The sequence below is a fragment of the Echiichthys vipera genome, assembly GCF_963691815.1.
Source record: "Echiichthys vipera genome assembly, chromosome: 13".
Classification (NCBI taxonomy): Eukaryota; Metazoa; Chordata; class Actinopteri; order Perciformes; family Trachinidae; genus Echiichthys; species Echiichthys vipera.
In genome coordinates this window covers 6,068,022-6,095,537 of record NC_139838.1, presented here as the reverse complement: position 1 = coordinate 6,095,537, position 27,516 = coordinate 6,068,022, and the positions used below count along the sequence as shown (strand labels likewise).

Sequence of the window (27,516 nt, the reverse complement as noted above, 5' to 3'; positions counted from 1 at the left end):
ACTCGGAAAGAAAAAATAAAAGTTTTCAAAGTGGACATGTCGACCAGCACTCTACTGAACAACACATCACCTCAGCACCACAGTGTTGCCGCTCAATAAATAAAACCTGAGGTAACTTTTTTCTATAAGCAGTGTTCCAGTGAAAAACCTCACAGTTTCCCTCCGGCTTCGGAAAACTCTTAGTCTTCAGAGAGGGTGGCCTGGCTTTGCTCCTCTTCCTCGTCCCTCTGTGAGGTAGCTGTTCCCTGAGAACCTGGAGACGTACGCTGCTGCTGCTGCTGCTGCTGCTGCTGCTGGGCTTTCACCGGACAACTGGCCACCATGTGGGAAACACTCTGACAGAAATGGCACTTTTTGGGCTGAGGGGGCAGCTGACACTCTTTGGCATGATGGCCGGGTCCTCCACAGTTGTAGCACCTCAAATAAAGCAGAAGACAGGAAATGACTTAAGCAGGGCTATTACAGTCTTTACTTTGGCACAATTGCATATTTTTAGTCATCTGGTTTCGTCATCTAACTATAAAGCATGAATCTCTGTCCGTCTTTCTTTCTGTTTGTCCTTCACATATCTTAAGAACCGTTGATCTGATCTACTTCACACTTGGCAGGTGTATGGCTGGGGACCCAAGGGAGTGTCACATTTAAGTGCAAATTGGCCTGATGGTAGCACTATTTTAAACCTTTCACTTTGGCCTGTAACTTTTGAATCGTAAGCCACAGAAATTCAAATTCTGTGCGTCCAGACGAATCGATCCCTATAAGCCAAGCCCATTTCCCTTTCGGCTGATTTTAAACCATTTTGAATTGTGTTCAGATCTGTTTTTTTCCAACTCCTCCTAAACATTTTGAGCAATCATCACTGGATTTGGAACAGTATATCTCTGGACCAAGCTGGAAAAAAGTATGTTTTTCAGATTTTTGATGTTCCGCACAATTTTGCTGTAGTTGGCCCTCAAAGTTCGTCTAAATGCTCGGGGCAGCACTTGTGTTTTAAAACATGTCATATCTCCTGAACGCTTTTTGCTACTGCAACCACATACCCACCACATACGGTATGTAAATATAATATTTGAGAGGCCATGAGAAATTTCGTGCCGTTTGGCCAATAGATGGCACTGTAGCAGCATAATCCAACTATAAAGGATGGAATCTGTCTGTCTGTATATGTTTGTATGACTGTCCTTTGTATATCTCAAGAACCGTTCATCCAATTTCCCACACTTGACAACTATACTGCTGAGGACCCAAGAGTGCAGTGTCCAGTGTGACTGGATGAGCCGTTCTCCTGAACCCTACCACCAGCGTTTCCTGCTCTGAACAGACCCGATAATAGGTGAAGCTTCTGGTTATGTTATTGATATATTCATCATCACTTTTTAGTGGAACTTGTTTACAAACAGGCAACAACGGCAGACGTTTCTCAAACATATTCACACCACAGAGGTCAACGCTGAGTCGCCCAGTAACATGGACCAGACAGAGATCGGAGGAGGGACGACTGGCCGGTCCTACAGATAATCTACTGTGTGTGTGGGTTTTCTGTCGGACAGAGTTTTTCCTTTTGAATGGCTCCTAATTTGTATGCATATATTGTATCAAGACATCAGCTTTTATTGTACATTTGTTTTTTCATTTCTGCTTTGTTAGTATTCTGAAATTACAGTAATGTTGGATGTAAGGTACGGTGAGAAACAGCCTGTTGAAACTGACATGTTTATTCCTAAAGAAAAGGTTGTGTCTTCCTTGATATGACACAGTTGCTTAGACATTTCACTGCCTGACTAAGCAATAATTAAGAAACATTCATTTTGTTGGCTGTTATGCACGTTAGAGGAGAGAATCACAACATTCAACAATCACTCAATCCTTTGAAGGCACATTACCCCTAAAAAGGCAAAAATCAGGAGTTACAGAATTTAAAAAAGATGATATGATAAAGAGTGTAGAGGCTTAGCTAAGTGCCTCTTTAACACACACACACACACACACACACACACACACACACACACACACACACACAGCCATAAACTGTCAAAAGGGCAACTGCCAGAATTCGTCTCTATTTTTTAACGTATGTAAATTAAGTTTACAGGAAACTAAAAAATCGAATGAATGAATGCAAAACATTCACATTTCTCTCTTTAGTAAAAAAAAATTAATATTTGGAGATGTTGTATAACAAGACAAAGTAATACGATAAATTGTCCCACTCTTGACACACCAGTGTTCTGAAGTGTAAGTGATGGTCTTTGGCGAGACAAACGAAGTGCTCAGTATAAGGCAATGTGGCGTCTGTTGCTCTCAATGTTTTACAGTGCTCCTAAAAATGGCCTAAGCTACTGAGAAAACTGCAATCCAAAAGGAAATTATTGGATGTCGTCAATGTAAAATATTAACCCTTAATCATAGCTGTAGTACTGTACAGTCATATTGATTACACACTGTTATTAATGAATAATGAAACATTTTAGTGATCTGAATTATTACCATGCATGATATAGTTTTGACAAATAGCCATGGTTTTATATTGCATCTGAATAATATGCCCCATGCAGTGCCGTGATTCCACCATCAGAGGGCGGAACAGCCTAGCGTTGGTTTCAGATCTGTCTTTCAACATGCCTGTCACCATGCGTCCCCGTTATCTGCTGTCCCAGTGGTGGGCAGATGTTCAGGGATTTGGCCAAATTGATCTCCATCCCTCAAGGGTTTGCATTGGGGAGTCTTTGACAACCAAACTTACAACTGGCTTTGTGGTTCTGCCAATCAAGATAAAAGGGTGGACCGTGGCTTTGCAGTGTTTAAAGTCTGCCTAATTCTTGGCTCTTTAATTTTGGATCTTTTGAAATGCTTTATGACCAAGAAGATGAGCAGCAAACTAAATAAAATGCCATTGTGAAGAAGCTTCTCCTGCTTTTTCCTTTGAGTAGAGCTCCAAATCTAAAAAGGGGTTTCCTAAAAAGATTTTTCTTTTCGGGCCTACCGATATTCCTCTTACTGTTCTGAACAGTCGTTTTTATTAGCTCTCTCTAAATCGGAGCATAATGGAGGACATCTGGACTAAAAGTTGTTTAACGTTAAGATAAATCAAATTTTTGTGCTTCAGTGAGGACCTGATTTGAGTATTATGGTCTAATTTGACATACCATATATCTCTTTTTAGCATTGATTCGATTGCAAGTATGCAATTGGTTAAATGTGCGCTGAAACATTATGTCCCCTGTCCTTCATCTTTGTAGTCAATGCATGCTACACAGATGTGTTTTATTGGGTCCAATTACCTGAATGTATACACACACACACTTACATAGAAACATTTCTTGTATTCTGTTTGCTTGGTATTTCTAAGGAAGATATGACCAAAACATGTGAATGGAATTTAATATATTCTGCAGCTATTGCTTGTTACCATCACAATATTCAGATTTTTTTTTCCAGTGTTAACAATTTGTCACAGTTTGCCGAAACTGTGTTCCACTGATCCATACAGACTGTTTGACATGTCATAGGAGGAAACACACAGGTGTAATAAATAACATTGATGACTGCTGCATTCCATTTAGGTGAACTAGTTCCTGGGCCCTGGTACAGTGCATACTGGTTCACCGACATGGCCTGAGCTGGTGTGACACATTTTTAATTTATAAACAAATAAAACCTGCAACTTCATGCTCACACTGTATCAACTGTCTGGCCCAAGCCCCCACCACAGCAACTTGCTGGTTGATCCAGTAAGGAGGTGCCAAAAACTGCAGTTCTCAGAGTGGGTTTCATAATAGAGCAGTTTCTCATTGACCCCCATGTTAAACAGGCCGTTTTCACAGCATCATTAAACCTGTTTAAGACCTTGTACAAAAAAACATTCTAGTCTGTATGTTTAGGTCATATCTCCATTAAACACTGAGGGGGGTGAATTTTTTTTGTACCAGGCTAGTTTTTATTTTATTGGAGGTTAAAATGTATGAATAATTAGGGGCGTGGCGTCTTGAGTGACAGCTAGCCTCTGGCCCTCACTTCTCCTAAGAGGCTAGTTGTCAGGATTAGCATAATTAGCATGCTAACTCTATCATCTCGACCCTTGACTGTGGTCATTCGTGTGGTGGTGTTACTATAAGTGACAAGATGGTTTGCTCCTCGATCAACTGTCCTATACAGATGGTTTAGGAACACAATGTGTTAGCTCTGTTATGCTAATTAAATAGCCGCACTTGCACCATGACTTGCTCTATAGCTCTAGCTCTATACTCTAGAAGCTAATCTGGAGCAGCGGGAGGATTCAGGCCGTGAAGGTTGGTGTTTTACAGTCTATGAGCATGGGACTGTGTTGAATATCAGTTTAAATCATAGATCATAAACGCTGCCTGTCCTTGGCTCACTGAGCCGGTGTATTCTCTGCTAGAGACCAGTCTCTACCCTCTAAAAAATACTGTTCCCCTTACAAAATAGAAAAGACGACTCCCATTTCCTCTCTGTCCCGGAAAAAATGTAAACATTGACTCCCACTCCTGTTTATCTAGCAGTATCTGTTAGCCTAGCTCCCAGGCGGTGGAGCTAATGTGGCTAATTCTGTAAATGTCAGCCAGATGGATATACCCCTCCCCCCAACATCACATCAATGCCCTTTTTTGGTAAGAGGAAATTAGGCAGAGTCAAAGTGTGACAAGATGGCGGCTCCTAGAGGCAAATAGGACTGGACCAAGTTGAGAGAACAGACCTCGATGGAGAGGCTACGTCCATTTTTTATACAGTGGTCTGGCCACAACGTGGAGCTCACACAGTTTAATGCAAAGTATGCAAGTAACAAAAGGCAGAGCTTGGTGAAGAAGAAGAGTGGGATCAAGGGAGGGAGTGTTCATTGCAGAGGTCTCCTCCTCCTCAAAACAAACTGTGAGTCTTTAATTAAAACTGGTAAAAGCATTAATAAAGCCATTAAAAATGTGTTTCTTTGATGCCAACATTTGCTCACCTTGTGTCTATGATAAGTTAAGAACAAGGCATCCAATGACTAAAATCCTTTTTTAAAAAATGTAAAAATGACCAAGAACTACAAAGTGTATCATAAAAATGTGTCTTAAAACTGGATAAAATGTCATTTGTTGACAGCTTCTTGCTAAAAACAAACTATGACACCATTGACAGGCGACCCAAATGTAACAGACCGTAACGACACATTTCTGTGGATTGAACATTGTTGGAAACATTTGGGATAGTGTATGTACACAGCTCAATATATTACTTAGGTCTATTTTAATGTAGAAAAGGTACATATTGTACCGTGAATCTCAGGCATTGTGACTCTAAAAACTCTGTACAGGGACTGCCAATCTCTACAGAGACACTTCATTAATTTGATTATTTACACCTGGGCTTTTTCTGTTATGGCAAGTTATAATGTCATTCACATATACAACTGCTTCTAATCACAGTTTACTTGGAAACTGCCATTCACAATATAAAGTTATTCCCACAAAAGTCAATAGATTACGCAGTAAACAGGTCAAAGCATGTATGCATCGACACGCTCCGCTGCTATGATTGAACTAAACAAACTGCTAGCGTTTGTTGATCTTGGAGCTAGATGTGTATTGTTATCAGTAAATCAATGCAAAGAAAGCTAACGATCAGGAGCTAAGTGAAATCCTGTAGTTGAATTCGTTAGGGCAGGATAAATAAGGCATGTGAGGCTCAAGCACTGTGTAGCATGACACAAAGAGACCCTGGCCATTTAAACAGGGGAGAAAAAAACATTGACTTTCTGTACATGGGCAATCTGGTTTTCTACGGGCCCAGATGGCTTTTCTCTTTTGTTCTCCATCTGCAGTCGAACGAGTGATTAAAAGTCAACAGAGTAGTAGGGAACAGTAGACTGTGATGAATTATCTCAAGCAGGTTTTGTGTATCTTCGTGGTGCTTTAATGCTGTGCAAACATAAATGGAAACCAAGCACATTGGAGGAATACTTAAAACCAGCTCTGTATCATGGTAGTGTGGACCGGGGTGGACCAGGGTGTGATGGACAATTTTTGGATATGCCAGTGCTATGTGCTTCCCCAAAACTGTGATGATGTGAAAACGTATCATTTTTCAGATTTCAGCGGATCTCTAATGGTCCCGGGAGTCCATCTACAAGAGTGAACTCCCTAAACCCACTTTTTATTTCTTTAAATTACATTATTGTGCTATAAGAGGGTTACTTTCTTAGAAAACATCTCAGGAGTAGCTAAGTGATGATGGTTTAGTCAACCTCCTCGATAGTTGGTCCAGAGGATCCACCGCCAGGTGCAGCACCACCAGCGCCAGGGAAGCCTCCAGGCACACTGCCATGACACAAAGCTGGATTTAAATTAGCAATATATATGTATTTACTCCCACACACTACTTTTTATTCTCTCTGGCTTATCTTGTTTCTTCCACTTCTGTCACGTCAACAAATCCCATTTAAGACCACATCAGCAATATGTCTGTCCACATGTCAGTACTTTACTACTTTACCGCCCTGTCTGTGGCTTTTCTGTTATTATTCAGACATTAATATTTAATGCTGCATTCATTTATTTTTGTCAACTCTGCAACAAGCTATAACATGAAATCATACCATTGATACAATATTAACAAATGTTTGCCTGTTGCACCAATATGAGAAATACATCTGGGTTTTTTAAATACAGTACTGCGGATTATTGCAGAAAATGAGCACTTTAAAATGTTAATGGACCGAATAAATCAAATTAATTAACACGAGTCACAAGTTGTGGATATCCACAGATTTATAAACCTCTCTATCGCCATGTTAGTCAATGGGAAAAAGAAGTTTTGGGCCCCATGATCACATGAATCATCACACAAAAATCACCGAAACAGAAGCTGTAATTTCACCGTTTGGCCACTTTGTCAAATTGGCTTCAAAGTCCGGAGCACGGTTTTTCGTAAGGTGTGGACGGGGAGCTCTCTCTCTCTGTGGCTTCAGTGCGTCAACGGGCCCTGATTTCAGGCCCGCCCGAAAAATCTTAATATAATAATCCACAACTCAGTATTAGATAAATGACTCTTTTGCCAGCAATCATTTGTTTTGAAACAAATCTTTGAATTGACTTTACACAGACTTTAAACATTACTTAAGAGGAGAACATGTTGGGGACTGTTATCTGCTTTTTTTAAACGCACGTATCGGCCAATGCGGGCTGCTGCATTTCTTCCCAGCATAATTTACAGACAGGCGTCCACAGGCAGCTCTGTGTTGCTGGAGACGCCTTTTTTAAGTTCAATAAATGTTCTTCTTTTTTTAATTGAGACGCGTAACATTTGTTATGGGCTACACGGTGGTGTAGTGGTTAGCACTGTCGCCTCACAGCAAGAAGGTCACAGTTTTGCATCCCGACCTCGGCCTTTCTGTGTGGAGTTTGCATGTTCTCCCCGTGTCTGCGTGGGTTTTCTCCGGGTACTCCGGTTTCCTCCCACAGTCCAAAGACATGCACGTGTTAGGTTAATTGATGGGTCTAAGATTGCCCGTAGGTGTGAATGGTTGTCTGTCTCTGTTTGTCTCTATGTGCCCTGTGATAGACTGGCGTCCTGTCCAGGGTGTACCCCGCCTCACGCCTGATGTCAGCTGGGATCGGCTCCAGCACCCCCGCGACCTCGAAAGGGATAAGCGGTTGAAGATGAATGAATGAATGAACATTTGTTGTCATTTTTATGATGTAAATTGAGGGAGCAAAAGTAGTATCGGCTCCAAATATCAGCCCAAGAAAATCGTCAGTCTGTACTGACCATCGGCTAAAAAGAAAAGTGGCATCGCCATCGGCCCTAAAAAATCCATATCGCTCGATCCCTAATCCACATTTGGTGCGATACTGAGTATTTATAGCAGAAGGACGGTGTATGTGGGATTGAGGCAAAATAAACTCCTGTGTGTGTTCATGGTGATGAACGTCATTCAGTTCAACAATGTGGCTCACTGATGTGTTTGAACAGTTTTTGGACCACAATGGAGCTCTATGGCACAGAGGAAGAAGGTACATCCGGCTCTGATCCACGCACAGTACTAATTAGAAGATACAGCCCGTATCATGTCGGGTCTTTTCATGAACTTCAAATATTATTAAATCAAATAGAATGTGTGTTCCAGCCTGTGAGATACAGAGTGATGAAACCCAGACTGAGCCCTGCATCATCTCACAGCTAACCACCACTTCCTTCCTCCCTCCCACCCCCCATCAGGGCTCAGTATTGATCAGCGTGGCCACGAGGGTGGGAGTGGGAGCTCCTTTGTTTCAATACAACTGTGACCTCTGAACCCTGACCCCCGCTCACTCCACACCCCTCCTCCAACCCTCCCCTCCGCCTCATTTGCACACCATATCCCATTGTTGCTATGGCAATGGTGACCTCTGACCTCTCTCCCGGGCACCTACATCTGCTATCGATTATATGGATAGGATTCTTTCCTCTTCTGAATACTACATTTATGTTTGTTAGAAACAAGAGAACATGTGAATGCAATCAAACCTATAGCGGGTATTTAAGGGCAGGAAGCTGTAGGCTGAAGCTCAGCTTTATAAGATGCTATCACATTTATGGCTTTGTCGCATTTTAATGAACTACAATCTGCAAATCAAACTCCCATAGGTTTTAACTTGGACATTTATGTTTTGGAACCAGTGAGAAGAAAGTAGGAACATTTCATTGCATTTAAATCGAGCAGGTATTCCAAAAGATTCAATTTATTACCACCATCTGTGATGAATATGTGGGCAAAAGATCCGATTAATAACCTCTTAACCGCCTCAACAAGCTTCAAAAATAAACAGAGAAATGGCAAACGAATACAGTTTTCTCCATCCCTGTTTATGTATTGCCTTTGAATTTGCGTTTTGTCATAAAGAGATGCACTTTAAAGTGATGCAGCTACACTGTGGCCGGCACAGAAGACACAGATGGAGCGTTGGGGACTGAAGAAGCTTCAAGAGATCAAACAATCTGTTGCTGCTGCACTTAGCCAGCAAAATACAAACAAGTTATTATTATTATTATTTTTTTTACCTCTAAGCATAACTTTCAACAATACCATGATAAACCGACATCACTTGTGAAAGTGCTGATATGAAGACAAACTCTCACTGGGTCATTTTTTGCATGTTTTTTTTCAGTCCTTTAGGTGTTAAGTGTTATCTTTTTCAATCTCATATAGAAAATGTGCCACTGCACAAAGATTTCAACTTCTTTCTGATGCAAATCAATATGTTCCAATTATTTCCTAAAGTAGAATTTTCCTGATCATAGTGCAGCCATCTGTTATACTCTTTCAAGATACAAACAGATTTTTTAAGCATTCAGTCATAGATAAAAACAAATAATTACTGAATATTTCAAGTTATTGCTCGTATAACACTTTTCAGTAAATTGAATTAACTTTTATTTTACTACTACTTAATGTTTTATTCCTGTGTAAATAATACTAGTCCATGTAAATACAATGTTGTATATGAAAAAAAATCTTTAAAATATATAATAATAATAATACAAATAATATTTGTGACCAGAAACATTTTGTTTTTATGTGATTTTTGATATATATGCATAACTGCAATATGACAGGCAGGATTTTTGAATTACCATCACGTTACATTACACAACGCTTTTATCCAAAGCAACTTACAATAAGGGCATTCAGCCATGATGGTACCACCCAAAAAATTGCGAGAACCATGCAAGTACATAAAATCCATGAACTAAGACAAAGCCTGCAGTTGCACACAGTAAGTAACAGAGTAGAAGGTTGTAGAGTAGTCGAAACCTTGACTGAATGTATTATTTTGGCTTTCTACTAGAACATGTTTACATGCTCTAATGTTCATAAAATCCCATTCTTTTTCTCATCCTGTCTGTCTGAATATCTGTCTGTTGTGTTCACTCTCTGTCTGAAACACTCTGTTTTAGCGCCTGTCTCTTTAAGACCCCCTCCTGAAACAGCCCTCTCTGCTCTGATTGGTCAGTGTTTATGGGTCTTCCACATCTGCGGCCTGCACAACTATTGCAGTCGGGAATGACTGTAGCAGCACTTTCTACCTACATTTAGTATAGTTGTGACATCACAACATACAGAAGTCCTGACGGCACGTTTATACGTGTGCATTTCTTTGTTCATCTCTCACAGTATTGATATAACACCGCCACCTGCTTATATTAAAAAAGACATGGAAATCTCACTTTTTACAATAAGGGACCTTTAGAGAAGCAAAATGTTCTTGTCTATAAGCCAATTTTAAATGAACATTTTGAGACTAAACTATTTGCTCTCTTTTGGAAAGTGAGGGCGCACTCACACTGTCCCCCCCTCCCTCTCTCCCCGCGGCCCAGGCCCGTTTGTACTCACACTACCTGGGCCTCGGCGAATGCTTCTTGCTGCCTATACGTCATCACGCCGTAACACGTCACACGCATTGATTGACGTCATGGCGATGCGTCGCTTTGTTTACAAATCTTTCCATAGACCTCTGAGTTTTTGTGCGTCTTGTCCGACTGTTTTTTAATATTTTCATCGACCAAATCTGCAGTAAACACTCCACCTCCGCATCACACCAACGTGAACCTTTCACCGCCATTGATTTAAATGTCCGCGCGTGGTCCGTCCTTCTTTTTCCTACGTCCAAACTGGCGCACATAAAATGACGTCAGAACCGCCATAGGCCTCGTGCTCGTGCCCGTGCTCGTGCCAATACACGCGCGCATGCTCGTGCTCGTACATGTGCGAACGTGCTTTACAAAAGCCCACCTCTCCCAAACGGGCCGTGACTGGCAAGCGTCCCGCAGCTAGGAGCCGTACGGTCGCACTCACACTGGTCAACAAACTAGACTTTAGCCTTGAAACGTGCTTGGGCACGGTACAGATGAACAGTGTGAGTGGGCCCTAAGATGAGAAGATTTATACCACCATTTTGGCACTTGGGTCAGGACCTGGTTAGCCTAGCTTAGCATACGTATTGGAACCATTGTGAAAAAAATCTCTAACACCTCTAACGCTCACGAATTATCATGATGTATCTAATTTGTTTAATCTGTACACACAGAAATGTAAATGATCATGTGTGACCTTATAGGAACTAACAGACTGAAATGATATTATTACAGCTGGGTGTAGTTGCCCTTAACAGGCTCCAAACACCATAACCTGTGTTTACTGACTGTGTCTGGCAACCAGCAGCACAGCCGTACTAAGCAGATAGCTACAGTGTTGTTCAACAAGAAATGATTCCAGAAAGTACACCGTCCTAATGCCTAATGTGACAAATTGTCATTTTTATATTTCTATTTGTATACAGATTAAGCGAATGTGAATTATTGATCTTTAGAGCTGTTGGCAGGCAAATCTTTTCATTTGGACAGAGCCAGGTGAACTGTTCTGGCCACCAGCACTGCAGTCAGAGATGCTTCACAAATGGATAAACTGTTGTTCCAGCACATAATGCCCCCTAAGATAACAAACTGTAATTTTGACATTTCTGTTTGAGTATGTATCAAACCAGATACAACATGTTCATTAGTGAGCTGTTAGGTGTTTTTTGGCTTGGACATTAGCAGATATTATGAACTGTTTAAGGACCAAATGAGCATGTGGCTGTCCTCAGACCGGACTTACCTGTCACCCTTGGAGCGTCGTTTCTGGGCACTCTTCTGTCTTCTCTCGCTGCCCAGACACGGTGCTCCGTTGGGCCCTGTGACCTGGACCGACTCCAGCCCTTTAGATGATTTTTTAAAGTTGAACTCAACAGCCTCGCCTTCTCTGAGGCTGCGGAAGCCCTCCATGTGCAGTTTGCTCTGTTAAGGAGAGAGAGCGAGGGTCAGAATTAAAACATCTGCTAATGATCTACTGAGCCGAATGGACCAATAGGTCTCCTGAACCTCCAAAACAACTATGAAAAACGACGTGTGGCATATACAAAAGGAAGCGTGACTCTGTGACTGCTGATAGCTAACTGTTTGCAGAACAAAACAGCCCAGCCAGTGATGTGTTTGTCCAATCAGGTGTTCAAGGCAAAGGGATAGGAACTAAGCGTATCTGCTATTCTCTGAGAGTCTGGCTCTGTCCAGAGGTAAAGCTCACTGACATGATATATTTCCTTTATTTAATCACAAAATTGTAATAAAAATTGGTTTAATTCGGGGTTATAAAGTTTTTTTGAATTGTATCAGTATCCTTCAAACAAAATGCGGATGCAGATATTTCTTGAGACGAGGTCGTGTGGACGGAAAACCTTTTAAGAATGGGGGTCGGGAAACAGATAGTTTTTTGTATGATCGGTTTTTGTGTGGACACAAACTCCAGACTCCTGGGTGAAAGTCGTGTGTTTGTTTGATCCATCTTCCCTGACCTTCCTTTGGCAGCTAAACAGACAGATATTTCCATCTGGAGTTGGTAGGGGCCAAAACAGTGCTAAAGACTGAACATTGTGCAAATATGCATCAGGTTGTTCCAAACATGACTCCAAATGAATGATAATGTTGCTCTGTACATCTGTAACTGTTGAAAAAGATAAATACGGTTGTTTAAGAGATAAAGGTGGTAGATGTCTAAGCTCTAAAAACAAACGTGCAGCTTGCTTAAAAATTGAAAGCACACGTCTGCATAAACGTTGCATTGTATCCACTGTCAGGGAATCCTCAGCGCTCTCATAAAAATCCAATCCTGTTGACGGCCTGTTTTAACACCAATGCTTTCAAACACCCCTCCTCCCCTCGTGTGTCTCCAACCAAACCTCCAAAGCATTCCACACCCCCAAACCCCCCTCTGCTTCCTCATCACCACCACCTACATGCAGCCACAGACTCTGCAAAACGAGTCCATCTGGTCAAGTCTCCAGATGACCACTGCACTGGAGGATGATGAAAAAAGACCCGGAGAGGTGTCAAGAATATACAGTATGTGTCCTGAGAAGAGTAAATCACCAAACAGTGTGCTACACTATGGATCTTTTCACTGATTAGCTTCCCAGCTGTAGTGGTGAAGAAGGATTAACAACCACACAATGAATTTGCCAAAAACTAGCTATTCTTTAGGGAAAACGGTAATATGACTTTTTTTAAATCTTTATTTTGATATAACTTACCACCCATTTAAATTCCATTAAACAATGCTATCGCTATAAATAGCCTCTTAGCAAACTTTTGTTTTCCCTTACCATGTTGGTTTGGTACCACCCTGGTCAAGAGATCACAAATTAATCAGACCGCAATTTTTTTATTCCCTAGATTAAAAAAAAAAGGCAGCCTGCAAAACAGCACTTTAGACATTGCACACTACCTACACTACACTGTACAATAGACAAAGTGCAGACACTCTCCCGTTTGGTTGCGCTAGAATGTAATGACAGAACGACAACAAAAGGCAGGCCTCAGACATAGACTGTATATAAAGATGGTCACAACCAGAGTCTGAGCAGTAGGGATTGAGCGGTAGATTCACATCATCGAGTGACACCCATACACCCGCCCAACCAATCGCAAATTGATCACGGCTGTCAATCATGATGTTTCACCCTGTTTTTATGGAAACAAATAACTAACTAAGACCAAACGAAGAAAAATAAAAACTTGAACAAACATCAGCCGTTATTAAGATGTTTTGTCTTCACTTTGGGAGCCGTCACGCTGTCCATCGTTATATACTTTCTAAGTCATCAACACAGGCAGTTATTTGAACCCTGCTACAATGCAACATTAGTTGTTAGTAGTGAATTAATATGAGGCCAAATGCAACAATAATCTACTTAATAATTCATTATACATGAGTAACGAGATGTAACCTAACCCAAACCCTGTCTTTTAAAATAACACAAACCTTAGCTAGCTGCTAACTTAATTGTTGCTTGCACAGTATGCCGGTCCTGTTCGATAACTCATTCGGTCACCATGTGGTACCAAAAAGGATATGGCGGGCAGCAGGAAGTTGGAGGGGCTGTGCAGTGAGCTAGCTAGCTGAATCCTGTGTTATTTGTGGCCTGATAAAAAGTAAATGAATCAACGCAGTAAGCCTGGTTTCATCTAAAGTGGGAAAAACGATAAATGATTTATAAATGATAAAACAAACGACGCATTCCGAGCTCTTTTGAGGTTTTTCCAACAAGTCACTCTGATTGACGACATATTCATATTGACATATTTACACAAGATGGATCCTTTTTAGCCATGACCCTACACTGAGGGGGTACTAAACACTGTTGAAAATTAAAGAAGAAAAGTACTGGTAGCCAGAAAAGTGAGTTGAGTCAAGGAGAGCTGAACCATGCAGTGGAAACACGGCACAGGTAAATACAGTTTTAATGTAAACAGCACTTCCTTTGTTGTCTCAGTATGGTCCGCTGCTATGTTGCTATAATGTACTGTGGGTTTTGAGCTCACATATTAATATCCTTCATATTTTCTTTCTACACTTTGAATTGCAAAGACTACATTTCCTGAACAATTTGATCCTAGCTGATGATTTCCCATTTTGACTCAAAGCCCGAACCGCTGTGGTCTTAGTGCACTGCGCTTCCCACAAATCAAATTCAAATCAGACAAAGTGAGCAGTAGGACGGTGGCAGAGAAAGTTCAAACACTGCAGCTTCAGGAAACAGAATCAAATAGACAACACACAATTAAATAAAGAAAACATTTTCTAGCCTACCACTAATCCACCAAACAACAAGAGTAGTATGTCTGGGTTGAGCCTGGCAACAGGGCACCCCTGATCTAGTGTATGTATCATAGATAGCAGACTGTACTGCAAGTCATGGTGCAAGTGCGGCTATTTAATGACTTAAACATACAGACTAGAATGTTTTTTTGTACCAGGTCTTATATAGGTTTAATTATGCTGTGAAACAGCCTGTTTAACATGGGGGTCAATGAGAAACTGCTCTATTGTTCAAACTGCTCCTAGTGGACACTCAGAGAACTGCAGTTTTTGGCACTTCCTTACTGGATCAACCAGGAAGTCGCTGTGGTGGGGGCTTGGTTTATACAAGAAAAAAATTGTCTTGATGGCTTAGTTGATGAGTGTATTTGCCGAAAAAGACCCTGAGATTATTTTACTCCAGAATCTCAATTTAAAGCTGCTGGAGGCTGAGCTGGAGGAAATCTCGAATGTAGACCTGCTGACCAGTACGACTACAGCTCCGTGGACTGCACTTTATACATAACCCTCAGAAAAGTTCACCTTAATGAATATGCTTGTGTTATTACAGTTTATATATTTTTTTGTATTTCTTCTGTGTTTCCTGTAAAAAGAAAAAAAGTATTTACTTTTGTACTTTTGTTCTGAATGGTTAGGAATAAACAAAAGAACCGGTTGGTCAACATGAGCAGTGTATTCTTTTTTTTTTTTTGCGCTGTACACATACTGTAGTGGATTTTTGTTGGTCTATGCACATAAAAACTGCTTTTTTGCTCAAAATGTCTCAGTTAAACCAAATTGTAGTTATAGTTCACTGTGTGGTGGTCCGAACATGCCTCAAACAGACGTTTCCCCCCACACAGGACCATTACTTTAAAAAACTCCACAACTGATTAATAAGACATCATCTAGTCTTCATATGAGAAATCGCCTCTAGTTAGTTTGAAGCATACTGAAGCCTTGAACTATAGCAAAGTGCCTGCATATTATATCATTCACTACCAGAACCTTCAAATGTGCTTCATTTTGAAGGCGCAAATGTGGAGAACAAACTGATACACAGAGGACATTGAATACACACAAATCGGCCTTAATGTGATGCTATTTGTTCAAATTTGGCTCCAAAATTAATTTCAAACGTCATTTAATTGGAGATTATAACAATACAAATTCCAATTACCCATGAGATCAAACCTCTGCACGCCAAACTGACATCAACAATTCCCTTAAGCCCAAAACCAACATGTGCAGGGCCCGTCTCCCCTCTCTTTCATCAGATGATTTAGCGGGAGGTAACCTGAGAAGAGGTCTCTGCCAGAAGGCTCCATATGGGAGGTGGGACTGAAACTCAGGGTTGGGTGGGCTCCCTGATGCTTTAATGACTTTATAACAGGAAGCAGGGCTGGATGGGGAGAGGAACGAGCCTTGTTGTCTCTGCTTTAGCCTCTAACCCCCTCTTGAATAGAAATGTCTGAGCTCAACACCTTTGAGGTTCCGCGGCAAATATGTGGGGGAGTGGCCCGGGCATGGTTGACTTTAAGATGTGTTAATCTTTTGGTAATTTTACACAGAAACACATCAGGTGTCCGACATTCTTCTTAAGCCCGACTTTACTCCAGAGAGAGGCCGTTTTCTCTCAGCCATTAGTCTATAAACCAAAGCACAGAGTACTGACAAGAAGCTGTAGTCTTGAGCGCTTTAGGAGACCATGTGCCCCTGGACACAGACAAACAAAAGGTCCTACCATCTTCCCTACAAGACAAAGACTTTTTTAATTATTATTTTTCTTATTTTAAAAATAAAAACAGACGCAAAGAATATACAGAGTAAATCTGGTGAATCTTGTTGAATATGGAGTAGGAAGGTTGTGTTCTACTTTTGAACAAACCTTTACATTGTAAGCATCAGGATGTCACTGGACAAATATCACTTTAACCTGAACGTTGTGTGTGCACCTTTTCTTTAGAGTATCTGCGTCAGTTTAAAGTGAAAATTCTGATGTAAAATCATCACAGGGTCTCTTTTGGCTAACACTGGTTAGCTCTGGGCAGCATGGAGAAGGCATTAAAACGTCTTTTTTAACCACTCAAAATAACAGCAAACCTCTGCAGTAGCATGAGAAAACACAGAACACAAATCACCAATGGGCTCCTTCCTTTGAGAATGCATTTGGTAATCCACTTGAATGGACTTTACTATGAGAGGAGCTGGTACAGGGGCCAGTAGGTAAATCTTTGGAACACTCTTTTAATAAACTCTGGGTTCATTAACTACATTGATGATGATGCATTTTATGTGTAGGGACTCTTCTCATGCTACTGCAGAGGTTTGTTGTTGTTGGAAAAAAAATTTACTTATCTGATGAGTGTATTTGCCCTGGGATGATTTTAGGACGGAATTTCACTTTAACTCTGACACCACTTTAAAGACAGTCCGATGAACACGTTGAAAGGTTGATGAATTCAACCCTTCATTCGTGACAGCTATGATGAACAGCAGCAGGGTCTTACCTGGTGGACGAACACGTCGAGCGGCTCCCCCAGAGCAGCCCCGTCCCTGCTGCTCATGGACAGGAAGCCGAAGCCCATCCGCACGTTGAACCACTTGCACACGCCGCTGCCCCGGGACAGAGAAGCGTCGTCCTCCTCGCTCTGCGCACAGCCTGCTGCACACAAGACAGAAAAAGAAGAAGAATTCCTTTTATTTTCAATTTTTTCACTCTGTTATAATTATTATTCAGGTTACACACACGCACAGGCCCGAAATACACACACATGCACAAACAGGACCTATATACATGCAGTTAATGGAGAGATGTCAGAGCAAGGGGGCTGCCAATGGCTCAGCGCCCCGAGCAGTTGGGGGTTCGGTGCCTTGCTCAACAGCACCTCGACAGTGCCCAGGAGATGAACTGGCACCTCTCCAGCCACTCTTCATGGTCCACACAGGGACTCGAACTGGCGACCCTCCGGTTCCCAGCCGAGTCACCAGATACAGAATCACTATGATGATGATGATGATGATGATGATGATGATGATGATGGTCAGAAAGACTCATAAACTGCAGCAAAGTGAAGCCCAGAAGGACCGTGTGCGTCTGACGCGTTGCGTAACGGTTCGAGAAGACAATAAAGCAGTAATACTGTTCTAAAAACAATGTTGTCAGGTGATTAGTGTGGAGAAGATAATAATAATTTGAATTTGCTTTCATAGAAGATTTTAAAATCATTTTTCCCATTTTTCTTTTTTTTAACAGTTATTTCGCATAACTAACTTCAGTACGTTTTAAGTTCAATTCTACTACTATTAGCCAGCAACTGCTAACACATGAGGAACTGGGGGTTATGAACCCACTAATGGCATCATTACTGAAGCAGGTTAACTTAATGATAATAAAGTATATGTATTAAAAACAATTGTCAATCTACTAATCATTATTGAAATAACTGTTTCAGACATGAATAAAGATGATTTTAATAAATCCAGTAGGCCTGTTTATGATCTGATACCATATCTATCACATTTATATATTTATTTTACAATAACAGAGCAAATTAAATACAAGTCGTGACATTCTAGGCCTCCGTGCACGTCCTGACATATTACAGTTCAATTACTCATTTTGTTTATAGTGCCAAATCATATCAAAAGTTATCTCAGGACACTTTACAGAACAGGTAAATTACATTGCCTAAATTAATTTAAAAATAAATAAAAAAGCAGATTTAGTACATTAACTAAATTAACTTAAAAATAAATAAAAAGCAGATTTAGTACATTGACTAAATTAATTTAAAAATAAATAAAAAGCAGATTTAGTACATTAACTAAATTAACTTAAAAATAAACAAAAAGTAGATTTAGTACATTGACTAAATTAATTTAAAAATAAATAAAAAGCTGATTTAGTACATTGACTAAATTAACTTAAAAATAAATAAAAAGTTGATTTAGTACATTGACTAAATTAATTTAAAAATAAATAAAAAGCTGATTTAGTACATTGACTAAATTAGTTTAAAAATAAACAAAAAGTAGATTTAGTACATTGACTAAATTAATTTAAAAATAAATAAAAAGCAGATTTAGTACATTGACTAAATTAGTTTAAAAATAAACAAAAAGTAGATTTAGTACATTGACTAAATTAATTTAAAAATAAATAAAAAGCTGATTTAGTACATTGACTAAATTAATTTAAAAATAAATAAAAAGCTGATTTAGTACATTGACTAAATTAGTTTAAAAATAAACAAAAAGTAGATTTAGTACATTGACTAAATTAATTTAAAAATACATAAAAAGCAGATTTAGTACATTGACTGAATTAATTTAAAAATACATAAAAAGCAGATTTAGTACATTGACTAAATGAATTTAAAAATAAATAAAAAGCAGATTTAGTACATTGACTAAATTAATTTAAAAATAAATAAAAAGCTGATTTAGTACATTGACTAAATTAACTTAAAAATAAATAAAAAGTTGATTTAGTACATTGACTAAATTAATATAAAAATAAATAAAAAGCTGATTTAGTACATTGACTAAATTAGTTTAAAAATAAACAAAAAGTAGATTTAGTACATTGACTAAATTAATTTAAAAATAAATAAAAAGCAGATTTAGTACATTGACTAAATTAGTTTAAAAATAAACAAAAAGTAGATTTAGTACATTGACTAAATTAATTTAAAAATAAATAAAAAGCTGATTTAGTACATTGACTAAATTAGTTTAAAAATAAACAAAAAGTAGATTTAGTACATTGACTAAATGAATTTAAAAATACATAAAAAGCAGATTTAGTACATTGACTGAATTAATTTAAAAATACATAAAAAGCAGATTTAGTACATTGACTAAATGAATTTAAAAATAAATAAAAAGCAGATTTAGTACATTGACTAAATTGATTTACCAGAGCAGGCCTTCAAAATAAAGCGGCCGTTCCCTCTCCTGTGGCTCTGACACTGCATAAAAGCCGACTCCTTACAGATGAACACATTTCTAACAGCATTCAAAGTGGACTCTATCTGTGTTCTGCTGGGAAACTGTGATTGGAAGCCGGGCCCATCTGCCGCTCCGCTGCTTATCCCGAGCCGCTGCCCGCCTCTCACACCTCCACTCTACCTCTTCATCAAATAAAGCACACCTCCCCCCACACACACACACCGAGAACACACAAGTTTGTGCAGAGACAAGCCCCCGGCCCCAGAAAGGAAATCAGAAGACAATGCAAGAGGAAGAAAAGCCCTTTCTTCTATTCAACCTCCCTCCTTCGTTCAGAGCCTCTGCAAAGAAGCTCTCCATACCTTCTGCCATCTCCTCGGCCTCCTGCAGAAACAGCTCCGGCCCGCAAAAGATCACATGGAATGAGTCAAATGCATGCTGGACATCCGTGTCCGTTCAATCCGTGTGTGTGCGTGTGTGTGTGTGTGTGTGTTATCCTCCAGGAGAGAGAATGCGTCCTCCTTGCGTCCTGCGCTCTTCTTGCACAACATACAGAGAACCCCCTTGACCCTCCTACCTCCGGTAACCCCCACCACACACACACACACACACACACACACACACACACACACACACACACACACACACACACACACACACACACACACACACACACACACACACACACCACCACCACTTTTAGGTCAAGTCCACGTGATCTCCAGTCTCAAATAAATCACACATGTCCAATAGGGAGCCAATACGATTGACAAAATGACCAATCAGGGCGAGTGGACCATTCAGCTTATACAGTGGTGTTGCACCCAAGGCACAAGGAGGATCTCACCCCGCCCACTGCCACTCTCCACACGCACGCACGCACGCGCACGCAAGCAAACACAATAATAGACCCCCATCTTAAAAGCGTTTCGCAGCTCTACTGTTCAAATTAAAGAGGATGTTTCCATTCCATTTTCATATATCTAATTTGCACCTCTCTGAACTATTTACCAAATAATGCGGATAACCAATAAAAACACAAATACCATAACCATCGGAGACCACACACTGGAAGAGGTTGGTAAGTTCACACACCTGGGAAGTGTGTTCACTGTGAATGGAGGGACAGAAGAGGATGTGAAGGCAAGAATAGGCAAAGCAAGAATCACCTTCAACACATTAAATAAAGTCTGGAAAACCAAAAACATATCACTAAATACCAAACTAAAAATATTTAACTCCAACGTCAAATCCGTACTGTTATACGGATCAGAAACCTGGAGGACCACCACCAACACCACAGACTTTCATCCACAGCTGCCTGAGACGTGTCCTCAGAATCTTCTGGCCAAACCGTATAAATAACATCGACCTGTGGGAACGCGCCAAACAGGAACCAATAGAGACACAGCTATTGAGGAGGAAATGGAGCTGGATCGGTCACACATTAAGAAAAGATAAAATAACCAAACAGGCACTAACATGGAACCCACAAGGCAAACGGAACAGAGGAAGACCCCAAAACACCTGGAGAAGAAGCGCAGAGAAAGAAGCTAAAGAAGGAGTGACATGGAAACAGCTGGAAAGAATGGCCCAAGACTGACAAGGGTGGAAAAGATTCATCAATGGCCTATGTTCCCAAAGGAATGGAAAGGCCTAAGTAAGTAAGTAAGAACTATTTGTGTCAATATAGAAGAACAAAATACAATAAAAGGCAATAGACGTTATTAAAATGAGATTTGAGTGTAGACTGCCTACTTCATGAATGTAATACATGTGTATAAAAAGTGATTGACAATAATGTGGGTGTTTGTTTTTAGATAAAATAATTTGGAAGAACCAACAATACTGAGGCACTCTGAATAACTTTTTAAAGAGAGCCCTTCACACCCATAACCCAGCCTACACCTTCACACTACACTTCTACTGGCCCTGGGGAAGTGTCCATTGGAACATGTGCTGTTAACATTTAGTGCAGTCATTTGAAGCCAAAATAGGGGTCAACGTTGAACAAACTGCAACAGAAGCAAACTCGACTGATTTTGTATCCTCATTATGTCCTGAGTAAAGGGGGGAAAGCCCAGAAGAACGTACCCAAGTATACTCTATGTATTCCTCTATTCATTCTTCTTCTCACGAGAACACGGGGAAAAAACTAACCTTCAGATATCACCATGAAAATGACTGAGTTGATAACTTACATCAAGACAAACATAAAATGTATTACAAGTTTTTTTTTATTGTTTGTAAACATGGGCAAATGGGCATAATCTAATTACGCATGTGCTCATTTTCATAAATACCCCAACAGATGTAAACATTGGGTATGACCAGGTGAAAATGTCTGTGAATCTTGTTGACACATAAAAGACTTAATGTTAAGATCTGAATGGAACCTATTTAGGGCACACTCCCACTGTCCGTCCGTACCGCGCCCCGTGCTTTAGGGAACTTGTCCCCCCCTCTCTCTCCCCCCGCGGCCCAGGCCCGTTTGTACTCACACTGCCTGGGCCTCGGTGAATGCTTCTTGCTGTCCATACGTCATCACGCCGTGACATGTCACATGCATTGATGATGTCATCGTGATGCGTCGCTTTGTTTACAAATCTTTCCATAGACCTCAGTTTTTGTGCGTCTTGTCGACTGTTTTTGAATATTTTCATCGACCGAATCTGCAGTAAACACTCCACCTCCGCATCACACCAACGTGAATCTTTTGCCGCCATTGTTTTAAGTGTCCGCGCATGGTCCGTCCTTCTTTTTCCTATGTACGAACAGACGCACATAAAATGACGTCAGAACTGTTGCAATTTGTTCAACCTTTTTTCATATAAAGAGCTGGATTAATTCTAGAATTTCATTGTTTAGTTAGTCCTGCTTCACACTGGCAGAGTTTAGCCCCAGGTTAAGTCAATTTTCAGGGGATTACCCCACCAACTGAGGGCTAAACCTGCTCTGGAGCCAGTAAACCCTAGGCTAGTCAGGGTTAGCCCACTTGGAATGTGCCAGGATTGTGTCAGTGTGAACACTTTCTTTTAGACCCATGCAGGCTAACAGCGCTTCTAGCCTGGGGGTAGCATGGCCAAGTGAAAGAAACTGAATCCCTAAATGTTTTACTTGAGCATTTTATTCATTTAATTATACTTGAATATGTGGTATAAACATATAATGATAATATATGTCAGTAAGGTATGAATGAATAGATTGTAAGATGTTTAGTTAAAGGGCTTTTTAACAGACTTTAAACATGAAAACATGAAGGCCATGCCTTTCATTTATACTTTTAAGGTGAAATGCTATTTGGTAAAATTGAAGAAGTTCTGAACAATGCAAACTGTTTGGATAATCCATTAAACACCCCTTAATATTTTATAAACTATTCATTTATGCATTGATTAACTCCAAACTTGGGGTGAACTAAATTTGGAACTTAACAGAGACTTAATTATTTCAAGGGTGGTATTTCGAGATATCAAATGTTATTTTGGTCAGTTTTAGGGGTTTGTAGCACATACAAATACATTAATGCACACAGAAAGCCCATTAAAGACACTATAGTAAATCCTCCAAATCTGAGTATTAAATACCTCAATACTGAATTGGCCCACTTAAAAGACTTTATATATATATATCAACCATTTAATCATTGAATAACACCTTGAGCTGACAATATAGAGTATATAATAGTAATGATATTAATTATAATAATAATAATAATAATATATTTCTTCTATCAATAGTCCACAATAAGGCTACATCTGGTATTCAATGGCTTTTGGAGTTAATGTGTTACACCTTCTATTGATCACTAATGAATAGTGAAATATTTCATATGCATGTTAAAACTAAGAGGTGGATGTACACTAAGAACTTACTCAAAGGGCTTTACGCGTTTTTAAATCAATAGACAAATGAGAGGCTGTCATACCAAAGACCTTGTTGTCTTAATGATTCAAATTCTCTTCGCTCTCTTGTTATTTTCTGACACCTAACCGACTGCCACTCCACAGTGTAATAAAGCATTAGACATACCTTTGGCAGAGGAAACACTGGTCCTGAATCTTCTCTGCACGTTAACACACAGTGAGGATTTGTCCATGGTACTTATACAAACTAGGGGAAATCTAGACACCAGATGGTATCTCCCTCAACCTTATTCTGTCAGAATGAATCATATATTTTGTTTGAAGGGAAGCTTCTTGCATTTCCTCTGCTGAGGTGATTCACATCCACCTGTTACAGTTTGTAAAAAGACGTGGCCTGTTCGACTCACTCACACTCATTAATAAGTAATCAGTCGCTTTCAAGCTGCTGTGCAGCACCACAAACCTGCTCTCATCACTGCTGAGTCATGGAACTTCCTGTAATGACACTCTCTCACACACACACACACACACACACACACACACACACACACACACACACACACGCACACACACACACACACACATACACACATAACATACGTGCAGAGATAATGAGCTAAAGCCAGCATTTTTTTCTGACTTCCTGTGAACAAGTGCAGCTTAGTATGTGTGCGTGTGTGTGTGTGTGTGTGTGCGTGCGTTTGTGCGTGTGCATGCATGTGTGTGAGTGTGTGTGCGTGTGCATGCATGTGTGTGAGTGTGTGTGCGTGTGCGCGTGCGTGCGTGTGCGTGCGTGCGTGGTTGCATGTGTGTGTGCGTGTGCGTGTGCGTGCTTGCGTGCGTGCGTGTGTGTGTTTGTCTGTGTGTGCGTGCTTGCGTGCGCGTGTGTGTGTGTGTGTGTGTGTGTGTGTTTGTATGTGAGGTGTTGCCTGATGAAAACCAAATGACCACCTTCATCCATGCGTCGATCTAATAGCCTCTGAAAGTCACCGTGGAAATGGAAAGGCCCACCGGCTGCTGCACAACAAAACAGGCCATCCTAAGGTGACCAGGGTCAGAGGGGCTTGTGGGAACAAAGCCTCGGCACGCGCTTGTTCAACAGCCATCGCTGAATCAACACACACACACACACACTCACATGCACACACAGGCAGTTATGTCACTGTGATTGAAGAGTTGCCTCTCAGTAAAACACACAGAGAGTAAGTACGTAAGTAAGTGAACGTGTGCCTAAATTGCACATGTTAAAAGGCCGTTAAGATTCTACAGTATTAATGTTTTGAACGTATGGTTTAAAACACACTTGAATGACTGCCCGGGCCCTTGTGTTTTGCAGATGGGGAAAATAAGCAGCAGCCCCAAGGGAAGACTGTCAGCTCACCTTTCACCTCCCCTCCAGAGGGAAATCAATCAATAAACCTGATCAATAACAAATCTATAACGCACTGCCATGTTGTGACAGATATCCCTCCCACAACAAGCCTCTAGGTAGGGAAGGCTGCTGCAACAATGACAGGCTGAAGCCTTCTTTATCAAAGGAACTTGTCCGTTAAAGGAATAGGACAAGATGTTTGGGGATTGTTACTTTGGTTGACTTTACTATCAAGCGAAAGAGAGAACAGATTGAATTTCACCAGATCTCAGTGGGGTGGACATTGTACCTGTTAAAGCCACTACGTGTTGGTTTTTTATGTGTTTATAGCATCTTTCAAATGAGCCTGATGGCATAGAATTAAACCATTCTTATGTTCTGCTTTCAGTCTATTTATCTCAGATCTGTGGGAACATGCACCACAAGTAACTCTACACTTATGCCGTGTTTTTTGCTTTACGGTACGGCTCCCGGAGACCTGCAGATTCAGGCCCGCACGTTCAGGCCCCTTGATTTTTTTGCTACAGCGCCCCCTGGTTTGTGTTACGCTAATGTAACCTACTGAGAATATGGAGGACGTGTCTGCAGACCCGGACAAAAAGGTATTGATCGTTAATCACATCGTTCATTTCATGTCATGAAAGTTTTTGTTGAAAATGTATCTGACAGCGTAACGAACGTTTGACTCAAAATACGTTTACAATTAGCCTTATGCACGTCAAATGCAACATCATATTTAGGCTAAGCTTAGCATTTTTTGCTAGAAGTTCTCTTGGTAGGCACATGTTGTTTTTAATGAAACTGATACTTTTATCTGTGTGTGTGTGTGTGTGTGTGTGCGTGCGTGCGTGCGTGCATGTGTGTGTGTGTGTGTGTGTGTGTGTGTGTGTGTGATGGCTTAGTGTCATTAAACTTTGATTTATGACAGTCCTCTTTCTCTCCTTTGAAGATGCATATAACAATACAGCATGGGCAAAATTTGCCCCAACTGGAGCAATGCAGGACATGCTGCAAAAGGTCCCATTGCCCATTCCATCGTCCATCATTTAGTCTGTTTTCAGTGAAGTGGACGAGTTTTGCAGGAGACTAGAGAGGCAGATGAGGAAGGGAGGAGCACTGTTAGAATCCAAAGTGAAAGTCTGTGCAATAAAACACTTGAAACCATTTCATTGTAGGCTGTTTTGTCATTATAACCCCATGCAATAGAACATTAAAAAGCATGTCAATTCATTGGAGGATAATTTATTTATTTAATGAAGTGTTCCAAGCCTCACAAACAATTAAATCTTGGTGTTTTATTTATACAGTTCAAAAGATTTTTCAGAAGTTTAAGTGTAATCCAAGCTTAGACTTAGACTTCTCTTTATTGATCCGTTGGGATGAACTCCCACAAGGAAATTGAGTTTCCAGCAGCTTACAAAAACAAAGAGAAAAAGGGAGGTATAAAAAAATACACACACAGCTTCACAAACAATGAGATCTTAGTGTTTTATTTAGACTTTGCCCTGTTGAAAATCCAGGGTCCAGACTGTGAAGTTGCAGTTTTACAGTCAACCAGAAGGTGGCACTGTCAAAAAACCACAAGGGGCCTAAACGTGCGGGCATGAACGCGCGGGTCTGAACGTGCGGGTCCGAATGTGCGGGCCTGAACGTGCGGGCCTGAACATGCGGGCCTGAATCTGAATCTCCGGTCATACTATTGGCTATACTTGACATGTATAAAGAAAATTCAAGATGGCTGGACCTTACAGAGGGATGCAACGGAGCAAAGAAAGGAGGAAAAACATTCATATTCATCAAAAAACTACGTACATTTTTTCTCCGGGCTGTTGCAAAACGTCTTTATCTGTGTTTTGTGTTCTGGGGGACCCCGACTTCAGGATTTGAAAGTTTTGCACGCGGGAAGTGATGAGTAACAAAACGTTACAAAAGTTTGGCAAAAGTTCAATACATACAGTTATCTTTTGTTAGACGCTGTGAATGTGTGTAGTGAAGTTACATGCTACGATATTAGATATATATATATATATATATATATATATATATATATATATATATATATATATATATATATATATATATATATATATATATCTCCAACTGGTTTAAACTAAAGCTTACTTAGTAATTATCGTCAGTGTCGCTACCAGGCTCGGGTCGCCAACGTTACTTCGTTACTGTCAACAACGTAACATTAAGGCTGTTCTTTGCCTCGAAAAATATGATATATATATATATAGATTGTTCTGAAAGAAAAAAAATTCAAATGCAACAGTTGTTAATGCTTTTTTAAAAGGTAGGTTTTGAAGTGCTGTTTTATACCCTAATACATTATTGGAATTCTGACAGGAACACTTTAGTCAAGAACCTTTTATTGCATGGATGATGTTTCTCTTGCACAATCATACAAACATGGTTACAGTTCTACAGTTACATGTACACAACCATATCTCTTCCTTTTTTTTGGCATGCCTTTGGGGGGCAGAACCTCTCAGAAAACTCAGCTCTCTGAAAACAGGGCCATTGTATATTTTAAGTTGGCAAGTGGTAAATATTTGAAGTTAATTAAGGTGTAATGTTGATATAATAATTGTGTTCAGTTCATTTTTCAAGTCCGTGTAATTTAGTTATATTCAATCAAATCATTTCAGTATGAAGAAGACATAAATATTAAG

General features: G+C 40.2%; 1 protein-coding gene across 1 annotated transcript; it reads right to left on the bottom strand.

The window, feature by feature from the left end:
* Positions 1-179: 179 nt before the first annotated feature.
* On the bottom strand, positions 180-19,975 carry LOC310955915 (protein lin-28 homolog A-like; the record flags this gene model as incomplete). The annotated part of the gene is made up of 4 exons (XM_083925996.1): positions 180-417; positions 11,636-11,814; positions 17,161-17,315; positions 19,966-19,975. The coding sequence occupies 4 exons, from the start codon at positions 19,973-19,975 to the stop codon at positions 180-182; spliced, it is 582 nt and encodes a 193-aa protein (XP_083782122.1).
* Between the last annotated feature and the right edge of the window lie 7,541 nt (positions 19,976-27,516).